This window comes from Phascolarctos cinereus, unplaced genomic scaffold (assembly GCF_003287225.1).
Source record: "Phascolarctos cinereus isolate Bilbo 61053 unplaced genomic scaffold, phaCin_HiC Scaffold_2;HRSCAF=192, whole genome shotgun sequence".
In the NCBI taxonomy this organism is placed as follows: Eukaryota; Metazoa; Chordata; class Mammalia; order Diprotodontia; family Phascolarctidae; genus Phascolarctos; species Phascolarctos cinereus.
The window spans coordinates 213869605-213893188 of NW_027555625.1; the positions used below are offsets into that span (position 1 = coordinate 213869605).

A 23584-nucleotide genomic window follows, 5' to 3' on the forward strand; every position below is an offset into this window, starting at 1 on the left:
ACTGTATAATGATGATATTTAATGCCTACTACTGTCTCATAGGACTATTGCATAAAGTAATGGAACATCTGTAAAATACTTCAAACTTCTTGTATTAGAGGAATTTTTTATTTATAAATTTTCTATCAGTTTTTCCTTTTTAAAAGTAATACAATCATTTGTCTTAATTACTCCATACTACAGCCCAGGCAGATATATTAGTGATATTTCCCCATAACTGCTGGTGAAAGAGGTACAAAGAAATAAAGTTGTTGTTTTAGTACTATAACATAGTTTGAATTATATGTCAGTGCTCCTGAAGCAAACTAATTGAAATTACCCTCCTAAAAAACATATTCTACAGCAAGTACAATCACATACATACCTTTCTCAGTATGGAGTCTTTTAAAAGAATCTGTTTTTGAAAGACTTGGGTCTGAGATAACTTTAGAGCCCAATTTAACAGTCAAATCAATTGAACGGTATCCTTGAGGGAGCTTCCGGTCATATAACAGAGTTAAAAGCTGGGCAAGGGTCATCTCAGCAGGCAGTGGTTGGCCTAAGAACAATGTAACCAAGACACGTATGTAAAAGTTAGAAAGATATTTTGGTTAGAATTGTTTAATTAAACACACTAAATAGCAAGGTGGAAAAAGACCCCTAAAACCTCCTAAGTCATAACTTTAGAATACAATTAATTCATCAATTAGGGTCTCTTAAGTTTGGAGGAAAATGAACATTTACCAACAATTAACAGTCCTTTAAGGGAAATGATCAGAAAAATACCTTCTTTTAAAGCCCTACCAAAACCTATATTAGAACTAAAACATAAGGAATAATTCATTTAGATAAAAAAATAGAACACCCAGTAAGTTATTAACATGCCTTGCTAATCAATCAACATATATTAAGAACGTAACTAGCTACACAAAGGGAAATAAGTAGAAAGAATGGAACAATACCTACTTGCCATGAACTTTCATTATAACTGGTGAGACAAGTACATATAATAGTACATATACATAACACATACATATATATATGGTTATTATGTATACATGCATACATATATTCATGTATACATACACACATACAAAATACTATAATAGTAAACTGTTAGCCAATTCTGGATAGTAAGTCACTGTGGAAATGTCACTCAAGGTACTACTGATCGAACTGAACACATTTAGCCTGAATAAAACTGAGGGGAAGAAAACAGCTATCTTACATAATTTAAGGAATCAATTTACAAATATTAAGTGCTACTATGTGCCCATACTACATTAGTTAACAGGGAAACAAATACATTCTAATGGGGGATATGACAAGCACATATATGAGGATATATAGAATATAAAGAACATAAATACAAATAAATACAAAGTATTTAAATATGAGTTTGTTTGAGATAGGAGGGTACTAGCATTTGGAGAGCTAAGGAAAGGATTCATAGAGCAAATGGTGTTCCAGAGGGAAGATGGGGAGTATTGTGGGTAAACAACAGAGAAAAGGATGGTCTTGGCTAGAACACAAGGTGGTAGGAGGAACAATTACTAATGATACCAGAAACTATAGTTGGAGCAAGTTATGGACTAATCAATCATCTACATAGAGATGGATAATTAAAATCATGGGATCTTATGAGATTATCCAGAAATTACTGAGAAAGATGAATACCTATGATCAATCTTGAGCAAGAACCACAACTAGGGAAGAGGCCATGAAGGATAGGCTAACAAAGGAAATAGAGAAGTAAAGCTCAGACAGTGACTGAATATACAGAAAGGAGAAGGTATCCAGGAAAGGGGTGTTCAACAGGGCTAAATGCGGCAGAGAAGGATGAGGACCAAGACACGACCATCAGATTTGCAATTAAGAGATCAATTTTGGAAAGCATAGTTTCATTTAAGTGATAAAGTCAAAAGAATGAATGTATAAGGTTAAGGAATGAGAAGAAAAGAAATGAAGGCAAGTATCTATAGCTTTTACAAAAGGGTCTAGTGAAGACTTTTTTTTAAAACAGAGATGACCTACTTATGGAAGTGGGAAAGGAACCAAGAAATGGAGAGAGGTTGAAAATTAGAAAGAGGAGATGATTGAGATTGTAATCTTTTGGGGCAGATGGGGAGGAATGACATTAAGGGCACAGAGGAGGTCCACTTCATTTTTAGAAACTGAAAAAAAGCAAGCTAGAATCAAGGATGATGTCAAAGAGTTTTAAGATGAATAAAAGGAGAGAAGAGGGAGCACACAATGAACATCCTCAATTTTGACAGGAAAGTAAGAAGTTAGTTCCTCATCTGAGAGAGAGTGAGGAGACCTGAGGAGAGATAAGGCAGTTGAAAAACTTTTGTAGGGAATGAGACAGGAAATCTATTAAGGAGGAATGAAAAGACTGCCTGGTTATCATGAATTTACAATGTACACAGTCAGCATGACTTTATGTCTTCCTCCAGGTTAGTTTAGCAGCACACGTATAGCAACAAAAAAGGTGGTTAAGGTAGGTGGGGGGGTTGGAAGTGGGGATGGGTACTTCAGAGCTGAAGTTTGGCAAGGAAGGAATGGTGAAAGGACAAAGGGACAAGGGATTTCAGAGTGGAAGTCAGTCTAGAGTTCAATTAGCTAACTACAAAATCAAAATTAGTGAGAGGGATATGAAGTCAAAGCAGTAGTAATGCTCTAAGAGAGTACTGAGGAGTGCAGAGATTGATGTTCTCAATAAAAGGGAAGAATATTTTAGGAAAAGTGAGGCATTGGGAGAACTTAAATCAATTTCTCTTTAAAATAATGACATGCAGCATTTACAAATTCCTCTAAGTAAACTGGAGGCCAAAATATATTGTGAATGCTGCTGCTGCTACTGATCTATAGAGCTAAAATAAACTGAAATAATTATTTAGCTATTCTATCATTCTGGAAATTACCTGGCAAATGTTTGTGGTACAGGTGAAAAACTGGAACAGTAATGGTTTTGCTGGAAGACTCTGCTCCTGATGAAGAGCTACCTACTTTATCTGGCATTGTTCTTCCTCTCCTTGATGGGGGACGAGGTGGTGTGGATGATACAGCTCGTTTAGACTGGGATTTCAAGCCTAAGAAAAAAATGAAACAAATCATAGATTTTAAATTGTTGTTGAAGTTGTTTGATTAAAAGAAATGATTTCATGACAGAAAAGAAAAAGAAATGTCACACTAATCCAGCATTATATCCCCTGAAGGGAGCAGTTATGGACACCTGAGAGAAAGATATAGTATATATGTATGTGTTACATATATCTATGTGTTAATACATGTGTAGGTATGTTAACTAGTGCACTAACATTTATTGAATAATAAATGTGCTTGGTTCTGTGTTGGTCAATAACGAGGAGCTGATGATGCTGAGTCTTGAAGCAAACTTGTCTTTCAGAATTCAACCCAATTTGGGCAAAAACAAGAACCACAACCACAACAACAACAACAAACCCAATTTTAGATTATACATATTGTCATTTATTAAACAAAGTGAAACAGTTGAGAAACAATAAAAATGGCCAACATATGACTTCTATTACCCCTCATAACCAAACAACAGATGGATAAACTAGATTAGAAAGGCAAAAGAAAAAGGAAAGAGGTAAGAGAAGAAATCAAGAGAAGAGGCACAAAGACTAGCAAGAATAAGGAAAAAAAGAAAAATCCTCATAATTTGCCTAACATCACATAACATTAAGAGTTTATACTTTACAGTGCTTTCAAATTTATAAAGCTCACTACATAAGATTTCATTTGAACATTTTGCCTTGTGAGACAAGATTATAACATCTTAAGTTGTAACTAACACATATTCTAGTTAATTCCTCTCCCACTAACAATTCAACATTTATCATCTACCACATGACTATTCAAGTTTCTCCAATTATATACTTCCACATTATTAGGAAAAATTCCATTCATCTTTACTCAAGGTAACTTTTCAGTTAGACTTTTTTACCTTGCTTAGAGACTATGGTAATTTTGGTCACAAATCAATAAGATTAGGAATATCTCTCTCTCTCTCTCTGTCTCTGTCTCTCTATCTCTGTCTCTGTCTCTCTGTCTCTGTCTCTGTCTCTCTCTCTCACACACACACACACACACACACACACACCCTCTTTAGCACCCAGCTGTCCATGAATCTATCCAAGCTCTCCTTGAGAATACGTAAGATTCTGGAAGTCTTGGAAAATACAAGTTGCTGATACAAAATCAAGGTGAAAAAGTAATTTTTATGCTTTATTAGACATTCAAATACACCTATCATAGATATAATGGTCTAGGCACACAAGTCTTTACTCATTTCTGAGAAGCAACTTCACAAAACAGGCCAAGTGAGATCTTAATTGAGAAATATCTCAAATTGAAAACATATGAATTAATTGGGGGGGGGGAAAGAGACATTACTAAATTTTCTTTTTTACCCTTGGTCATTTTCAGGGTTATCTGAATTGCTGAAAAGGAATAAGTTGCACAAAAACTCTTTAGGGTTCATGACTGGACTAACAAATAACTCCCTCCTACTGTATGTACACTTTAAATATTCATGCATAAGCCAGCTGATTTTCCTGTGTTGTATTCAACAGTTTGCATATAAAAATAACTGGCTTCATTAAATGATTTAACTGTTCACATATTTTACATAATCAACAATGAAAAATGAAATTGAGATGGAAAAAGAAAAATAAAAACATACCAGAGGCAACAACAACACTATAATTGTCCTGAAATCCATTCTCTGCCTTAACTTTTTCTTTTTCTTCATGGTTTTTCTTTTCTTTGTCATCTTTCTGTTCATTAATTAGTTTAGCAGTGATACTTGGGGTGTCTGCAGAAGAGTACATAATTTATTTAAAACACATTTCTTATTAAAAATGTAGGCTAGGAGGCAATAAATAATACTGTAAAGACAAACAACTCTGAAAGACTTAGGAACTATGATCAACACAATGGAATAAAACAGCTCCAGAGAACTCATGATGAAACAAGTTATCCATCTCCAAATAGAGCAATGATGAACTCAAAGCATATACTGAAGCACATTTTTTTTAGACATGGCTAATGGGGGAATTTGTTTTTTATTTTTAAACTAAACATACTTGCTAACTGGGTTTTTGTTTTTGCTTTTTCAATGGGTGAGGAAAAGGAAGATGAATGGAAGAAATCAGAACTGAAAATAAAATTTAATTTTAAAAAAGTTACACCTGTTCAAAAAAATAAGAGAATTGCATGTTTTTATAGAAAGCATTTCTGCAGGTAGAAAGTATTTGGACCAGATTCTAAGGTCCCTTCAAAACTCAAGATTCAATTATCTTTGACAATTATATAAGTGATAATCTAATAAGATTTGGAAACATTAAAAGAAACAGAAAATTAATAAATGTACCCAGCTCTGAGCTGGATGTTGAAGCAATAAGATTCAGACTAAATGAAGTTATATTTCTGTAGGGCAAACAAGTCCAAAGAACACTCACAAATTACAATCAGAGGCTGCATTGCTAATGGACTTTAGATTTTTGCTGAAATTTTTACTGTAGATTTCATCAGTTCCAAAGATTAACATTTTTTCTTTATATAACAAAAGAGAAAAAAAAAGATTTGAAGCTCCATAATGTTCATTTTCACTGCGACTTTTCTTTATATATGAAAAGATATTAAATGTATAATGTAGATGACTTCATAGCTGGTGGTGTACTGGAAATAGCATTCATTCATTTCAGAGTATAACATGCTTGAACGTCAACTCTTCTGCGTTATTAGACAGATTGCATAATTTTTCTGGGCATCAGGTTCCTCATGTGTAAGATGGACACTGGATGATCTTGAAGCTCTCTTTCAGCTCTAACTCCAACACTCTTGTGATTAAAAATGTCCAAAACAGAGTAAGGGAAAAATTTATATATACTTTAAAATTGTTGGTTTTAGAGATGTTTAAAATATAATTAGATTTACTCTACTGGGCTGATATTCTAAGGAAATTAAAGACAGGAGCAAAGGTTCAATATATACATTAAAATATTTATGGCAGCACTGTATATAGTAGCCACAACCTGGAAAGAAAATGGGCATACCAATGATTGGGAGAATGGAGAGAAATATTATTATATATAAATGTGATAGAATACTATTGTACAGCAAGAAAGGATGAATATGAAAAATTCAGAAAACAGGTAAGATTTGCCCAAAGAGAAACAAAGCCAAAATAAAGAGAACAAGGTTCTTTTGTTGCAAGGACGACCACAATGAAATGAAAGTTAAACTCTCATAAACTAACGAACACACAAGAAAAATATAGGAGACAAGGAAACATAACATTCCTCATACAGAAAAGTCAGGGGACTATTCAGACAAAATATCGTATACACTGTCCCACAAGGTTTATGTACTGAATATTTAGGCTTCTACAACACAGAACTTTGTTGTGGCAACAAAGAGGACCTAGTTTTGTTGAGTCGTAGTTTAGCTACTTTTTTCCTTGGCCAAGTCATAACTTTTGTCGACACAACTTTTCATTTCTATAAAAATGAAGACGTTGGAATTATATTATCTATAAAAGTCCATCTGGCTTATACTCTTTTGAAAAGTGAATAATCAGATCCTAATTGGAAGACTACTAAGAATGAAAAGGTAATGGAAAAAAGGAGTCTAAGAGTTCACTTTATTTCAGGTTAGATACAAAATGAAGTACAATAACAAAAGGAAAAGAAGGAAATTAGGAGAAACTTAAGAACATAAGACCACACCTTATGGGAACAAGCTTGTGGAATTACCCATGCAAACCAATCAAAGATGATAATCTTCAGTGTCAAACATAAACCCACAGATAAAAACAGGTCCGAACTTTGTTGATGTGAACAACAATCCAGAAATAATACTGAACATGACACGACTCTTCTGCATCTAGTGGACAAGCCAAAAATTGTAGATGCCAGCCTAATACTTTTTCAGTTTAAAACAGAAAATCAACAAGAAACGAGTAAATTCAGATTAACTCAAATTTGTGATGTCCAGAGAACAGATCTCAAGGCAGATCTCCAAACAACTTCTTTAAAGGTTCAGAGGTAAAATTGATTATAACTGACTATCCTATTACCTGAGAAATAAATAGGTCAAGCAGAAACCATGGTTAACAAATGTACTTTTTGTTAATCACATCCATTCCCCTTTGCCCCAGTCTTCACAGCCTAAACTTGGAAAGTCTAATCCAATTCCATGCAAAAGAATGGCAGAAAAAAGTCTGGGGATACTACAAACTGATCCACACTGTGCGCAAGAGGTCATGTACAATGTCCTGGTTGTACAAATAAAGAACCTAGGTCTCTGAGAGTTTAAATCAGTTGCAGCAAAAGGAAGAGCTGGAATTAGAACCCAGATCCTCTTTTTTCAGCAGCAGCACTTTGGGGCAGCTACGTGGCGCAGTTTATATATTGAGCACCAGCCCTGGATTCAGGAGGACCTGAATTTAAATCTGACCTCAGACACGTAACACTTACTAGCTGTGTTGACCCTGGGGAAGTCACTTAACCCCACTGCCTAGTCTCCCCCTGCCAAAAAAAACAAAAACAGAAGCAGCACTTTTTCTACTCTACCACTCTCTCAACATTTAATTAGAAGAAGAGTTTAAATACACTGAACTCTGAAATTATAAGGCTATCTCACTTCCACTAAATGCATTTCATTGATTGTTTTCATGGTTCCAATACCGTAATTTTTATAACAATGCTCTTCCTCTACATTAACAAGGCAAAGTTTTTGTGTTATGTTCTAAGTAAGGGATAATGAGGAATAGCACTACATTATATTAATTCACAAGTAGGTTTAAATATACAATAAATTTCAATTTTTCTATCATATATGACTTATAACTAATAAGCATTAATGAAGATTTCTTTTTTTTTCATTTTTCTTCTTGTCCAGACTCATGATTATACCTTGTTGGATAGGGGAGCTCCAAAGCGAGGAAATTCTGCAACTTCCCTACAACTTATAGTCAAAGAGCTGCTTCGGACGCTGAAAATATTAAGAGCCACTGAAATCTGAGTAATTTATGCTTTATTTTTTCTATGCAACATTTGATATACCTCATAATCTGTAAAAATTGTATTGAAGAATTTTGTAAGCAAGATCAAAACAGAACATACGAAGTGATTTCTCAAAAATTAAGCTATAATGAGGAAGATTATTTGAATCACCTTTTTCGCTCATATGATAATAGCAATCTGGTATTTTTTGGAGTAACTAAATGTAGGTAAAATTACCCATTTATGCAAGTACATAACATGCTAATGTCAACTCGCTACATAATCAATTCTTGTCCATTTACATGCAATGTTTTCCATATTTACTCTAATGCTCAAGATTTCTGGAACAGATGTAAAAGCTAGAGCAAAGTAACACTTCATTTGTGTAATGCTTAAAAAAATGTTTATTTTCTCTAATTGTCACTACTGTCTTGGGCAAATAACCATCACAGTGTTCCACTATAATTTCCTTTTAAAATGGGGAGGTTATAAAGGAGATTTGTAATTAATACTCATATATGCATTAGAGGCAACTAGTAGTGAAGAAGATAAGAGTACTGCCCCTGAAATCAAGATCTGAGATCAAATCTGGCATCAGTCACTAACTACCTATGTGACCCTAAGAAAGATGCTTAATCTTTGTTTGCCTCAGCTTCCTCAACTCTAAAATGGGAATAATAATAATAATGATGATGATGATATTTACACCTACCTTATAGGGTTATAAGCATCAGATGAATATTTTTTTAAAATCACTTAGTACAGTGCCTAGGCACAGAAGAGATGCTATATAAATGCTTATTACCTTCTGTTCTACCCCACCCCAACTCATTACTCCGCCTTGCAGTAGGAAACTAGAAATAGCTCTAAGGCTTGGGGTTATTCTTGAGGAGAACTGTATAGCTATGTAGGAAGCTCCCAACAAGGAACTTCCTTGATAGCACCTGCTTTACAACTTTTACAGCATTTAGAGAAGTGCTTGGGAACACTGAGAGGTTAACTGATTCAACAGAATTATACTTGTATACAGTATTTTTTCAAAGTCTTAAACCCAGGTGTTTCAGACTCTGAAGCCAATTCTCTATTCATCCATCTCACAAAGTAATATTTAAAAGAACTAGAAATAATTTGTAATGGAAAATTTTAATATGCTCAGAAGCAGATGGATATCATTGAATCAGAACTTTAAATAAATGTATCTTACATGCTTACTATACTACTATAGTAGTATAGATTCAAAGAAAAACGGACAAAACCTCAAAGCCAATTTGGTCCAACTAGTCCCTGAATAACAATGTCCCCAATGCCTCTGTCCAATTATGGATAAAATAAACTTAAAATCCCAAGCACAGTTTAAGACACATCGATGTTATAGATAAGCCAATCAGCAAGCATTTATCTAGTATCTTCTATGCTGTGCACTATTTCAGACACTAGAGGTACAAACAAAAATGAAATAGTCCCTGACTACTGCCTCTATCCTGAAGCCAAATATGAAGGTAATTTTCAGGAAATTTAAGAAAAAATCACTTGAAGACAGACCAACCTGATACTCTATCAAGAACTTCTGCCAAGGTTGTTGAAATAGGAAGATGAAGAGTACGAAACTTGTGTCCTGCTCCATACATTGGATGCTGGATCACATGGCTAGTAGCATTTATTCTTCCTTTGTACAGCTGAAAATTAAAGCAAAAGAGTGACCTTACATTCTGCTTTGCAGACAGAATTTCAAAGCCTATAAGTTTAAAAGCACAAAAATTATTCAAAATACCTAAATCTGATAAGCAACATTCACATTTTAAGATATATTTTTAAGTTTTAATACAATGATAAATGATTCTGCTTCCTTATTTTATTATAATTACTTGGGATATTTTCCTCCTATACTCTGAGATGACTGCAAAAACTAAAATATCAAAAACTGTACTATCAATAAAAGGATTGGAATTTAAGAATTCCTTAAAGGACCAATCTGCATCAACTGATTCAGTGTATTTTTTTTAAAAATTCATATAGCAATGAAAATAGAGATAAGTAGGGGGAGAAAGTTTATATCAAAGTAAAAGTTTTGTGGCAATTGATATAACTGATCTTTTTAGTGTTAAAACTACCCAAAATGGTAAAGCATATACACTTCAATAAGTTGTGAACAAAAAAGGTTTACTGACAACAATGTAGCATAGCTTAAAAGTATGAATAAAAAGTGGAAAAATCATAACAAGAATTTATCAAGACACTTCTTACTGAGCACTATCTATATATATCAAGAGATACTGGAAAAGCAATCTTTCCCTGTGAAGGGAGACAGGTTGACAAAATCCTGTACTCAGCATATCTCAGAAGAGTGCTCTAATGGTCATGAGGGCTAAAACAACAGGATACAGTAGATTCAGGGTAAAATAGGTAACTCCTTTTGAAGAGGTCTGTGAAAAGGACTGTAAAATAATCAGCATGTGGGTTCTAAGTATGAGGTCCATTCCAGCTATTTATTTTTTCTGTAGCAGATCCAGATGATATAGAATGGTGGCAGACTCCTTTCATAGGTTTTAATAAATAATTTACTTTTGACTCAGCTAAATACTAATAATGGAAATGATCTGGGCAAACAAAATATACTCACTGGGCATGGTGACTGAAGAAACATTGTCACTTTCTCATCCTCTAGCATCAACTGCAAAAAGAGGCGTCGTATAAACCCTGAAATGTTTCCAGATGTTGGAAGATTCCCTCTTTGAGGGGATGACTGGAAAAGTTCACAAAGAACCTGGGAAGGCAAGACATTAAAATTGTTAAATGTGACTTATTAAATCACTAGATTTGTTTTTCTTAGAAGTTATAAGAGAAAACCAAAAAAAAAAAATCAGTGTAGTCTAAACACTGCATTTAACACTCAATACCTAGCAATAATTAAATGGAAGCACATGTGGGGGAATGGAGGAACCACTGGATTTAGAGTCAGAGGACCTAGTTCCAGTTCCAGCTACACTGTTATCACCAGTGAGACTCTGAACAAACTACTTAACTTGGGTTTCAGTGGCTTCATTTCCAAAATGCGAAACTAAACCAGATGGTTTTTCCTTCCAGCACTATGTCTATGATCCTATGATTTACATAATAACAATCATAGAACAGTTACAATCAAGAAATTAAATCATCTAATACCAAGTAAATAATCTAATTATACCAATATGGCAATGAAGCCTCTCTTTAAAAGAAAAATTTCCAAGTTCCAGGAGACTGAATGCTTTGTTGAAAGCACAGATCTACAGAGCCAAGTTCTAACACCACAAATGCATTTTAGCAGTTTTTTAAATCCTAGAAAAGGTAGAAGGAGATAGGATAAGACAATGAGTGGTAATAAATTTTTTAAAATTAACCCCATGCTATGCCAATTATCATGAGAAACTGCTACATAATCATGGACTATTAGATTAAAATTCTGTAATGTGGGCTCATTTTAAATGCTTACAAATGCTATGATGATTTTCCTAATAAATGCTCAAGCTGTGCTCTAATAGTTTCCCTGCAAAACAACGCACTCATTAGCAATGAATGTAGACAAAAAAAGATTGATGGAGTAATTATCTTTTTTTAAAACCTTAATTCCATAGTTCAAATCCCAGTCAATCTACCTTATCACCTCTCATTTGTATTGCAATAGCCTCCTATCTCAAGCCTCTCCCCTTTCCACTTCACCCCCTTCCTAAAGGATAGATCAGTTGATGTCACTTCTCTATCAAGAAGTTCCAAAGCCTCTCTATAGTCTCTAGGATCAAATACTAGCCTTTCTATCTAGCTTTATTATCTGGTTCCCATTATCTTTTTCCAAGCACATTATAACTTATTCCCTTTTAGTATCCAAGCACACTATCATACTAATAGTTTCTTAATAAATACCTATTTTTCCATCTTTTATTTTTATGCCTTTGTACAGCTTGTCTCACATACCTAAATTGCACCTCCTTCTCCACTCCGCCTCTTAAGAGTCCTTACTTCTTTCAAGAAGTTCACCTCCAGTGACATCAAAAAGAAATTTTGGATCTACCCTAAGTGCTATCACTTCCTCCCTACATACTAAGAAGTCCAATGGAAATTACTTAATAATTACTTTGTACATTTATCTTCTTCTTACCTGAGCCATCAGTCTCTGGTTATTAGGATGACAAGAAATGCACTGTAAAAAGAAAGCCACCGTGGCATTCTCAATTGCAGTCCTCTGCTGAGTAGTTAATCCTGTTCCAGAAGCTGAGGAGAGCAAAGTAGACCTTGCACTAGTTTGTGGCATCCCTGAACTGTGTCCTCCTGAAGTGGCACCAGAATGGCATAGTAAGAACAGAAGCGCTGTCCATAAAGGGTTGACTTCAGAACCACCAAGCCAATCTTTCATAATGTGGCTACTGCCAACTTCTGTCAAGAATCTGAGAACAGGTGCAACCAGGTCTGCTGTGATGGGCATCTTATTAAAGTGCTGTGGAACATGGTGTCTCCTGAGTTTGTCCTGGGTAATATCCACTGATGGAGAAGTGCAATCAGAGCTTGAAATGTGGTTAAAACAGAAACTAGCCAGGCTCCTTACAAGAAGCGAGGGTAATCCTGAGTCTAATAACTGTTTGATAGCTTCTGGGGATTGAGAGGAGGCAGCAAGAGTTGCCAAGTGAGACTCAGTTAGTGCAAGAGGTGCTTGTGCGTTTTTAGAGTCATCTGTTAAAGATGAACTGAGGTCCTGTTTTTTACTATCATCAGTCATGGAAAGTCTGTGGTGACACTGTAATGGAGGAGGAGTAATTCCCATCCAGGCCATAAGCAAGGAAAAATAATTTGGGTGTATATGACACATTGAGCAAAGAAGACTGTCAACAGCTTTCTTCAAAACCATGTTGCAAGGAAGAGACATAGACCAATTAAAAAGTGACCTAGAAAAGCCAAAGAAAATTGTATGTAAATGTTAATTCTTTATTAAAAAACAAAACAAAACAACAACATTTCTACTCTGAAACAATCTATTACATGGTTTTAAAAAATGCAGTTTATCTAAAGGAAAAAAACATAATAAGGTTCACTTAAAGTACACATTGCTTTTGGGGGAAAAATGTGAAGATTTATACTTTATCCTCTCATCCAAATTTATATATTAATTTGCTGGACAATTTATTCCATATCCTACTAAATCTCTATAAAAAAATGGCAAAATTCAAAACCAAAAAATTTCCATGAAAAGCTAAAATGTAAAATAAAAGCAGTTTAATATCTACATGTAATTCAGAAGACAGTAATGACTTCTACTCTCATCTCTCAAACCAATAGGTCAACACCTGCTTAAAACCAGTTAGTACAATCATTGAAGCAATTTTAAAAGGTGGCAGAACAGAAGATGTTTAACTTTACTAAGCCAAGAAACACATTAAAAAGCTCAGCTGTCACCACCATTAAAGAAAGGTACAGAAAGAGTAATAGAAGTAACGATTCAAGTTGAAATAATGGGAAACCTTTGTAGACTAGCTACATATTAATCAAAAGTGTCTCCTACCTATCAAAATAACCATCTCTCATTAAAAAGGCTACTAAAATTAATTTGTCTGTTTTCTAACACAAAAGAAATCTGCTTTAAAACTCACAAATTTTGGGGGGGTAGCTAAGTGGTGCAATGGATAGAGCAACAGCCTTGAAGTCAGGAGGACCTGAATTCAAATCTGGCCTCAGACCAAACACTTGACACTACCTGTGTGACCCTAGGCAAGTCACTTAACCCCAACTACCTTAAAAAAAAAACACATAAATTTTGCAGTGATCTGCAATAAGTTATTTTGATTTTTAATGAGTTGAAACAACATAAAAAGAGTGTGTCAGTTATTTATCCTCTTTAAAACAAGATAACCAAATTAAGGTAGTTAAAGATATAACAGAATTCCTCAGGATTATAACTGATTATATTCAACATATTTGATAACATATTCCTATTTAAATACAGAATGTGGATTGTGAAGTACATTTCATTATGTACACAAGTTTATAATAGAATTATGAAAACAAGATTGCATATACTGTACTTACTCAAAGAGCTCTCTGTTCAGCAGTGCTGGTAAATCATATTCCACAAGCAGCTCATAGCTATGCCATAAAATTGCTGCAACACAGTGCAAATGAGAAGGAGATGGCATCAAAAGACCATACTCTCTTGTTGACGTGCTGGGACAGACGTAGCTCATCCTTCCACTTCTTTTCATAGCAGCTACTCTTGCAGAGTCACTGACCCACTTCAACAGAGCCTGAATTCTTCAAGGAAGAAGCAGAAAGAGCTATTAAGACTGTAAGCTCGATGAGGGAAGGAATCTTATCTCACTTATATTTCATATTCCTTCCACAGTGTGATAGAAAAACTGTATTCAAAATGTGTACGCATGCTCACCAGTGGGCACGTGGAATTGTGTAAATAATTATGTGGGATGGATATTTTCATTTTCTTTTCAAAATGTTGGGTGATATTTAAAGAGTGCAAAAAAATGAAACATTCTTTAACTGAAGGCACTTTTGGGGGCATTACATGTAAAAATTGCATTATAAATGAAGTTGTCTTCTGTAACTATGTTCTCAAAATTATAAACACATTTCACTCAATAACTAGGTAAAATCCAAAATATTGCTTATCTTGACAAAAATCATGGCATTACAAACTATTCTAATGCCTCATTGTGATACAGAGGCAAATTTAGGTTCTGGGTATGAAATAACTTGTATAATTAGAGCTACCCAAAAGTATAACAGGTTTCCTTTGGAAAAGATCAGTTCTTTCTCACTGCAAGCCTTCAAGCAAACACAGGATAAGCCCCTCCCAGGTTTGCCTTAGAAGGGGTTCTTATTCAGAAATGGATGGGACTAGATGGGTTCTTAATAACTTCCATTCCTGACATTTCATGTTTTTCCAATGTAAGTTGTGTGTTCGTGAGCAAATAATCTATAAAAATACTGTACTATCTGCCCATAAGAATTTCTGTAACTACAGTACTATATATATCTTGAAGTATACTACCAAACAAGTGATTCAATTCAAAAACTTGATTTACAGGATAGTACAAATCCAGTGGGCAGGCAAAGAAAGCAAAGACAACAAAAGACATAAGTTATGAAAGTCCATGGCATATTATGGGACAGACGGTTGTCCAAGTTGATAGAGGCATAAAATTCATAGAGGAAAACATCTGATAAGGTTAAGTGATATATGTGAAGTCTTCAATGACAGATAAAAGAGTAGGAAACTGGTGGTGATTAATAAGATGGCAATAGTAATATTCATCTCCTAAACTGGTCTAAGTCACTATTAGTAATTAATTATGAAACTAATCAACAGAACACAGCCAATTGGAGGATAAAAGCATAAGTACACATTCAGTCACAATGTACAATGATATGTTGTTATCGTATTATACAATTTTGGAAGGAGTATAAAATTTGCCTGAGATTCACTCCCTACTCCTAAGTTTACAAATAAAGATAAATGAAGATATTAGTATCTATATTTCAAGTTTTTGTCAGGGTCCACATATAGCAAGGAAAAAAGCAAACTATATCCAGAAAAAGGAAAAAGATATGATCAAAGTCACTGGAATAGTATATGTGAAGTAGGACTTTAACCTAGTTCTTGACTCTTTCCAGTACATTAATCCTCTTTCCATGAGGCTATATTATCTTTTCTCTTAGGAAAATAAGAAATTTAAATTATTTTACCTGTCTTTTGTCCCAGGATCTTGAGTGGTTCCAAGCTGGTAGAGAATGTCTATTGTAGAGTCAGAAGATAAACCATTAAGTCTTCCAAAAAGTAAAGGGCTATTCAAATCTTACCACATGAAAAAAAGGAATAGAAAAAAATGCAATCTCAGAATTAATTTTAAAAAAAAAAAAGGGCAAATTCGGGGGTGGGGTGGGGAATAATACACACACATTTTGCTGTTTGAAATAAGTTGGAATTTTGTGTTTTTTCTTAATTAAAGATACTTTTCAATATCTAAGAAAGCTAATTTTAAAAGTTATAGAATACAGAAAGATATTAGTTGAGAATTAGATAGGAGGTCAATGACCTATCTTTTCAATTTGCCACAAGAAAAAATGGATATAGAAAAAACTCACCTGTAGGGTCACTGCCTGATGCTGCACAATTTCTTAGGAGGATATCTATCAGCTTTAATCCAATTTTAGTGGACTGAAGGCCTATTTTAACAAGCACAGCTTCGATGTTAGGTGAATGCATACCACAGTATGGTGACATCAGTAGGGCCGCACATGTCTGGAGAAGATTAGCAGTGGGTGCAGCTGCACTTGCCATCATTCCTTCCAGATCACTTATGTGAGTAAGGCAGTGGTGTAATAACCGTAACCAACCAATACTGAAATGAAAAACACAAAACTGCTAGAATGACAAAATATTAAAAATTCACCTCACATTGTTTCAGTGATAATACACAAGGTTTTTAATACAAAATTAAGGAAAAATTCCACTAAAATTCGTGTAGCTCATTTCCGCGCATCAATTTATACACATTATAGCTACTTATGTAGGCGCTAAGTCTGATTAAAAAGTCTTACTTGAAATTATATTGAAAAATACCTTGTTTTGGACACCTGATCTTCAGATGGAAGAAAAGGATTGTTAACTGTTGCTGATGAAGTATTTCCAAATGCTGTGAGGCCTAGTAATTTAATCTGAGAAAGACCCAAGGTGCTGGCATCTCGAGGGCGGTGTAGTCTAAGACAAACAGCAGAGGCTACTTCTGGCTTAACAAGCTGGATTTTTATGTACGTGAGACCACTGGTAACCACCGGAGAGGACAAAGGTAGCATATTAACCCCATCTGCACTCACTTCAACAGATACTGAAGAAGGGCAAGCTATAATTAAAGAAAAAACATGAAATAGTTACTATTCTATACCACAACAGCAATATCCATTTTTAATTCATCTGGATTTCTATACTGTGTATAAAGCAAATTTGTTATTTCAATTCACATTTTGCCATTGATATCCATTATGGTTTCAGATGTCTCAATTTGGATCTAAGTTATAATACAACTCATAATTAAGAAATCTAAATATTCACTTTAAAGAATATTCTGAATTTAACTGTTGCAAATCTACGTTTATTTAATCCTCAAACATGACTACAAGAGATATCAGGGGAACTGACAAAGAATGTATTTATTAATGAACTTACAATGCAAACTGTATTTCCTGAAAAAATTTAATTATCCTATGTATTCAATTTGACAAAACTAAAACCTAGAGTCAAATGTAGCAGTCATAAGCAATTACTGTTCAATCCTTGCTTTCATTCTTTTCTAAAGGCAAAGCATCAAATAGATAGACTAATAATCTCCAAAGAAAAGTAAAGCTCATTTCTGAGTGAGATTAAAAGCTTTTTTTCCCACTGATATTACCTTAAAATTAGGAAAAAGCAGCAAAGTTAGAAACAGTGATACTGCTGTAATTACAAATATATACAGACATATATAAGGATATCTACCATAAAATAATGGATACTATTTTAGCTATAATTTATACAATAATAGTAATTATTATTATCCAGCTATTATTTATTTTGTATAGTATTTAAGGGTTATTAAAGCATGTTAAATATGTTATCTCAGTAGATCCTCACAATAAACCCGTGAGGCATTTACAGATGAGGAAACAGAGGCTGAGAGAAATTAATGACTTTTATAGGGTCTTACGTTTTAGAAATGAATCAAAACAAGGTATGATTTTCATTTTATCTTTTTAATTCCAGTACTAAGAACTAAACCTCTCTCCTAATACATTAAGTCATTCAGCAGTCATAACTGCCAGTCAAAATTTATACTTGACTATTTTAATGGTATGGGCTGTTATTAAAACACTTTTCTGAAGTAAGATAGATTATCCCCCTGCATTTCCCCAACCTACTCACTTGCAAGAGATGCAAGGTGTGGTTGGATGTGTATCTCTTTAATAAGGACAGCAGCTGGAAGGTGGATGGTCAAGTCACACCAGGCCTCCTCTGGCAAAAATATGTAAGACCATGCAGCAGAGCGAGCTCTTCTATGAGGTGGAGTAGCCTGAAGCAACACTTCTGCAGGCTGAGCAGTAGGACTAGTAGATGTAATAGTGCCTAGAAAAGAAATGTTTTGTAAAAGTGAAATAAATAAAAAATTCTATTATAAGCCATTAAAAGACATGAATTATAAATAACATTTTATCATATTATTATACTTAAGACTTCCAATATTGATTCCTATGTAAAGACCATCATTATATAATAGCATTTGTATAGCACTTCTAAGGTTTACAAAGCCATTTTATATATTACTTAAATTGATTCCCCTTACCAATATTTCTAATCTTATACCTTGCACTTCCCCTCTTCCCACCTATCCACCACCACATACTTATGATCTAGTGACAATGACCTTGTTTGTGTTCCTCAACTAAGACACTCCACCTAAAATGGCTGTCCCCTCAAGCCTGGAATGCTCTCCCTCTTCACCTCCACCTTGAGGCTTCCCTTCTTTCCTTCAAGTCTCCGATAAAACCCTACCTTTTACAGGAAGCATTCCCAGTCCCCTTAATTCTATTGCATTCCTTCTGTCGGTCATTTCCAAATTATCCTTGTTTGCACATTCTCTCCCATTAGACTATGAGAACCTTTCTTTGCACCCTCAGTATTTAGCACAATACAAAGCACATGGTAAATGCATAATTCGTGTTTACTGATTGATCCTCACAACAATCCCAGGAGTTGAGTGCTACTATCAGCCTTATTTTATATATGAGGAAGCTGAGGCAGACAATGGTTAAGTGACCTGCCCAGGGTCACACATTAGTAAGTGTCTGCAGTCTAATTTTGAACTCAGGTCTTCCTGAATCAAATTCCAACATTTCATCCAAATAACAAATTCACAGTCAGATCAGTCTACGATATAAAATTATTAATGTTAAAAACAGAATTTTAGATACACATTGAAGAAAATGTGCATTGCTTTGTGCCAAAAAGTTAAAAATTAAATGGTTTACTACTAAAGTTAACTGTACTTCACCACTTGCCACTAAATTAAATTAATTAAATTAAATAAGCTACTAAAATGTGGAAAAATGCTAACACCACATAATTTAAGTGTCAGGAAGCTAGTTCTTTGGAAAATTAAGAGATAATGAGAAAGTTAGATAATACAGAATGAAAAAGAAACTTAAAGGCCATCTAATAAAATACTAACTGTTCATTTTATAGATCAAACAATATAAAAGAGTTAAGTTATTTACCCAAGGTGATTAGTGCCACCAATAGTGCCGATATTAGATGTAGCACTACAGTTCAAGTCTCCTTACTCCTAGGCCAATGCATTTTCTAATTCTAAAAAATTAGAATATCCCTAATATTCATCAGTTGTGGGTCCACTTGTTGAACCTTACATTATTTCATTTCAATTTTCATTGTTACTCACTTGTAATAAAAGTGAATCTTTGACCTAACAGAAATGGGGGACATTAACGTCACAAAAGCATTTAGAGCAATCATTAATAAAGTACACAAAACAAACTCAGCAAATACACACAAATATACAAAGCTGTTGAAGGCACACATTCTCCTACCCAAAGGTGCAAAGTTGTGGATTCCTTCAGCATTGTCAGGTTCAGAAGCTAGTACTCTTGCTTTCAAACTACTGTCAGCAGCCTTACTAGGCCCAGAGTCCAGAAATTTCATAATGGTTGACACCATGCTTCTTGCAGTATTTACAATAGCTCTCGTACTGGTGACCATATTGTTGCAAATAAGCTGAACACCTCCTAAATTCAAAAAGAGAGCTAATGAATTAAAATGATCCAAACATAACTTATTTGACATTAAATTTAACATTCATTAATGATCCAGATGATTACATCTGACAAAAGAATCTCAAAAGTAAAACTCCTAGAAGAAGAAAGGGAGAGGTAGAATAGGGTAAATTATCTCACAAAACAACAACAACAACAAAACAGAAAAGAAAAGGCTCTTACAGTGGAGGGGAAACAGGAGGAGGTGACAGGGAATCAGTGAATCTTATTCTCATAGGATTTGGCTTAAGGAGGGAATAACATACACAATCGATTGGGTATAGAAATCTGTCTTACCCTACGGGAAAATAGGGGGAGAAGGGGACAAGAGAGCAGGGGGGTGACAGAGAGGAGGGCAGATTGGGAAAAGCGGTAATCAGAAGCAAATACTTTTGAAGAGGGACAGGGTTAAAAGAAAGAATAGAATAAATGGGGGGAGACAGGATGAGATTAAGGGAAATAGAATTAGTATTTCACAACTATGGAAGTGTTTTGCATAACTGCATATGTGTAACCTATATTGAGTTGCTTGCCTTTTCAATGAGGGTGGGTGGGGAGGGAGGAAGGGAGAAAATTTGAAACCTAAGTTTTAAAAACATATGCTTAAAAAAATGTTTTCACATGCTACTGGGAAATAAGAAATACAGGAAATGGGATACAGAAATCTATCCTGCACTACAGGAAAATAGAAGGAGAAGGGGATAAGAGAAGGAGGGGAGAGATAGAAGAGAGGACAGACTAGGGGAAGGGATATTCAGAATGCATGCCATCTTGGGGTGAGGGGACGGGCAAGATGGGATGAAAATTTGGAACTCAACATCCTGTGGAAATAAGTATTGAAAACTAAAAACAAATAAATTTATATTAAAAAAAAAAAGTAAATCACTTATATAGTTGTTAACAGGAGAGATTTTTCTCTTACCCATATCGTGAAATGCTTTTAATGCTTCACTGGTATCCAAGACTCTCAAAATGAACCATAACAGTGGTTCGGATAACTGGCAAGTAGCAAGAGAGCCCTAAGGAAATATAAAGAGCTTTACAATTACAAAGTAAGAAACAGAAAATTATCTATGTTAAAAAGCTTTGTTGGGACAATTATATATCTATGAAGTTAGTATACCTCATTATTTTTCAAAAACAATATTGTTTCACTGTTTTCCAAGTTAATGTTTTCAATAATACTAGTGCACATAAAAAAGGAATGCACAAACTGCGTGAGGATTAATTAATTTCCACAGTAAATTTCTGCCCCACCCATGTTGAGTCAATAGTTTTATATGGGTAAAATAATTTTGCAAATATCCACATAAAGTTTGTTTAAATGTCTTCTGGAATTTCCATTTTAAAAGTGTTATTTCTACTATGCATAATATTTGATAGCCAAAAGAATATATAACAGTTCATTAAAAAGTAAGATACATAAAACATAGTAATAAATGATACTTAAAAGTTGTTTGAGAAATGGTTTTAAATTTAAAACTGAAAATGCATCAGAATTGATACACCTTTTTAAAAACTGGACATCTAATCCTCATCATGGATTGTGAATGAAGCTTTAATATTTATCATTTAGATTTGTAACACATTCTGATATCAATTAAAGAAGGCTCAGGCACATAAAAATTTAAAACTCATTTATACTTATCTCCAAATCAGAACCTACCTATAATATTACAAAATATTTCCCTATCGTGGCAATGTGATACTTAACAGAAAACAAGCACATCACTGCAACGTTCTTAAGAATGACTTACTTGTCTTCCCATATAGCCACAGGCCATATATGTTAGAATTGGTTGCAACATGACTTGTACTGTAGTAGCTTTTTTGCTCAGAGTAGTGAGTATGGTGAATAATCCATCCCCAACTGATATTGCATCTAATCCACCATGAAAGTTTTCGTGTTTGGTGAGGTGTAAGCCACTTGCACCTAGTACCAAAAAAACACAGCTTACATTTAAAAGATAACCATCTTAAAAGAACAGGTATTACATTAAAATATAAAGTCAACTTTCCACGTAGCCTTGACAAATAGCATTTTCCTACACCAATTAAAAAAGATCCTAAGTTTACCATGAAAATTCCAAGAAGAAACACTGTAAAACTACTATATCAGGGTGATAAACATGTGGTAACTTCTGCATGAGACAATTATATATCCTACAAATATGTCTAGACTTCTGGTTAGAAAAGAAGGTAAAAGGTCTGAGGAATGCAATTCAATATTCCAACTAATTAACAAGGATGGAATTCTTCTACTGGTTGGAAAAAGCTGCTGAGGGTATAAGGTACATTTTAATAGTGAACATTTCCATGAAATCTTCTGCACAAAAGTGAAAGATGCAGTCTACATTACAAAACTAGAAACTGGCTAGATTACAACACTTGGAACTGGTTAGACAACCAGACCAAATAGCAATGTCACAATCACTGCTGACTCCCTATGGAAGGTCATAGACATGGCCATTTATACACACGATAAAGTTTACCGATATTTATCAAACACATAAACACTTAGGTTTTGCTCACAACTAGGTGGTACAGTAAAGAGAACACTTGACCTGAGTCAGGAAAACCTGAGTTGAAATCCAGCTAGCTATGTAACCTTGAACTTAACCTGCCTGCCTCAGTTTCCTCACCTGCAAAATAAGGATAATAATACCACCCACCTCCCAGGACTGTTATAAGATAAAATGAGATAATAATGTAAAATGATTTGCAAATTTTAAAGTGCTATATGAATGCTATTTTATCATCACCATATTATTATTATCATTATTTTTGTTATTTCAACCAAGAAGGAAGTTTTATCAGTGGAGTGCTCCTGAGATTTGTCCTTGGTCATGCAGTGCTTATCAATTTTATCAATAACTTGAATAAAGAAACAGACTACATCTGAAACATTTAAATAGAACAACAGTAAAAAAGAAACTAATACATAAGATGAGAGTTGAATTACAGGGATCTTGACAAATTATGAGACAAAACTAATAATTAGGCACAAGGATGTGATGGAAGAGATGTAGTTTGACAACAATCAAGGTTAAAAAGATCTGTGGTTTTGTCTAAAAGTTTAACACAAATCTAACACATAACAACAACCAAAGAAGTTAAGATGGAATGTGGTGTAATATAGAGGCATGCTAGCTAGAATAAGACAAGTGACAATTACACATCACGCTTGACTATTATCTTCATTTTTATGTGTCACATTTTAGGAAGGATAGTGATTAGCTGGAGAATACCCTAACAATGCAGTGTAGTAGAAACATCCCAGGACTTAAAGTCAGAAGACCTAGGTTCAAATCTGAGTTCTATCACTGCTTCTTTTTTTAGCCTAGGCAAGTCACTTAACTACTATTGGTCTCAGTTTTCTCATTTGTAAAATGAAGAGATTGGATTAGATGAGCTCCAAGGTTTCTACCAGCTCTACATTCTAGTACTGTCTAATCATAAGTAACAATTTTGTAAAAATAGGGCTGTTAAACTAGACATATACTAATATAAAGCATCGTGGATTGTTTAGCCTAAATAAAAGCTTCAGAGGAATAGTGCTCTACAAGTATGTGAAGCCTATCATACAGGAAAGGTATGCTACCTGATCTTGTTCTTAAGGGCAGGATGGAAGCACTGGGTAAAAGTTGTAGGGAAACAAATTATAAGATAAAAACAAGAAAATTCCTGACAATAATAGCTGTCCAAAAGTGAAACTAGGTTTCTTGGGGTTAAGT

General features: G+C 34.3%; 1 protein-coding gene across 8 annotated transcripts in view; it reads right to left on the minus strand.

Annotated features, from left to right (window-relative positions):
• Nucleotides 1-23584, minus strand: part of BIRC6 (baculoviral IAP repeat containing 6) — a 307740-nt gene that overhangs the window by 122134 nt on the left and 162022 nt on the right. For 7 of the 8 annotated variants that reach the window (XR_002321676.2, XM_020972336.2, XM_020972335.2 and 4 more), the window contains 14 exons: nt 21608-21783; nt 20773-20869; nt 19629-19823; nt 17950-18150; nt 16615-16894; nt 16137-16393; nt 15738-15846; nt 14067-14288; nt 12148-12928; nt 10636-10779; nt 9562-9691; nt 4691-4822; nt 2904-3071; nt 365-538 (listed from right to left, as the gene is read on the minus strand). Coding sequence is in view for 7 of the 8 variants with exons in the window: in XM_020972336.2 (XP_020827995.1) it covers nt 365-538; nt 2904-3071; nt 4691-4822; nt 9562-9691; nt 10636-10779; nt 12148-12928; nt 14067-14288; nt 15738-15846; nt 16137-16393; nt 16615-16894; nt 17950-18150; nt 19629-19823; nt 20773-20869; nt 21608-21783 (3066 nt within the window). In the remaining variant the exon portion in view is untranslated. The remainder of the gene's footprint in view (nt 1-364; nt 539-2903; nt 3072-4690; nt 4823-9561; nt 9692-10635; nt 10780-12147; nt 12929-14066; nt 14289-15737; nt 15847-16136; nt 16394-16614; nt 16895-17949; nt 18151-19628; nt 19824-20772; nt 20870-21607; nt 21784-23584) is intronic. The other variant, XM_020972338.2, reaches the window with a different exon arrangement.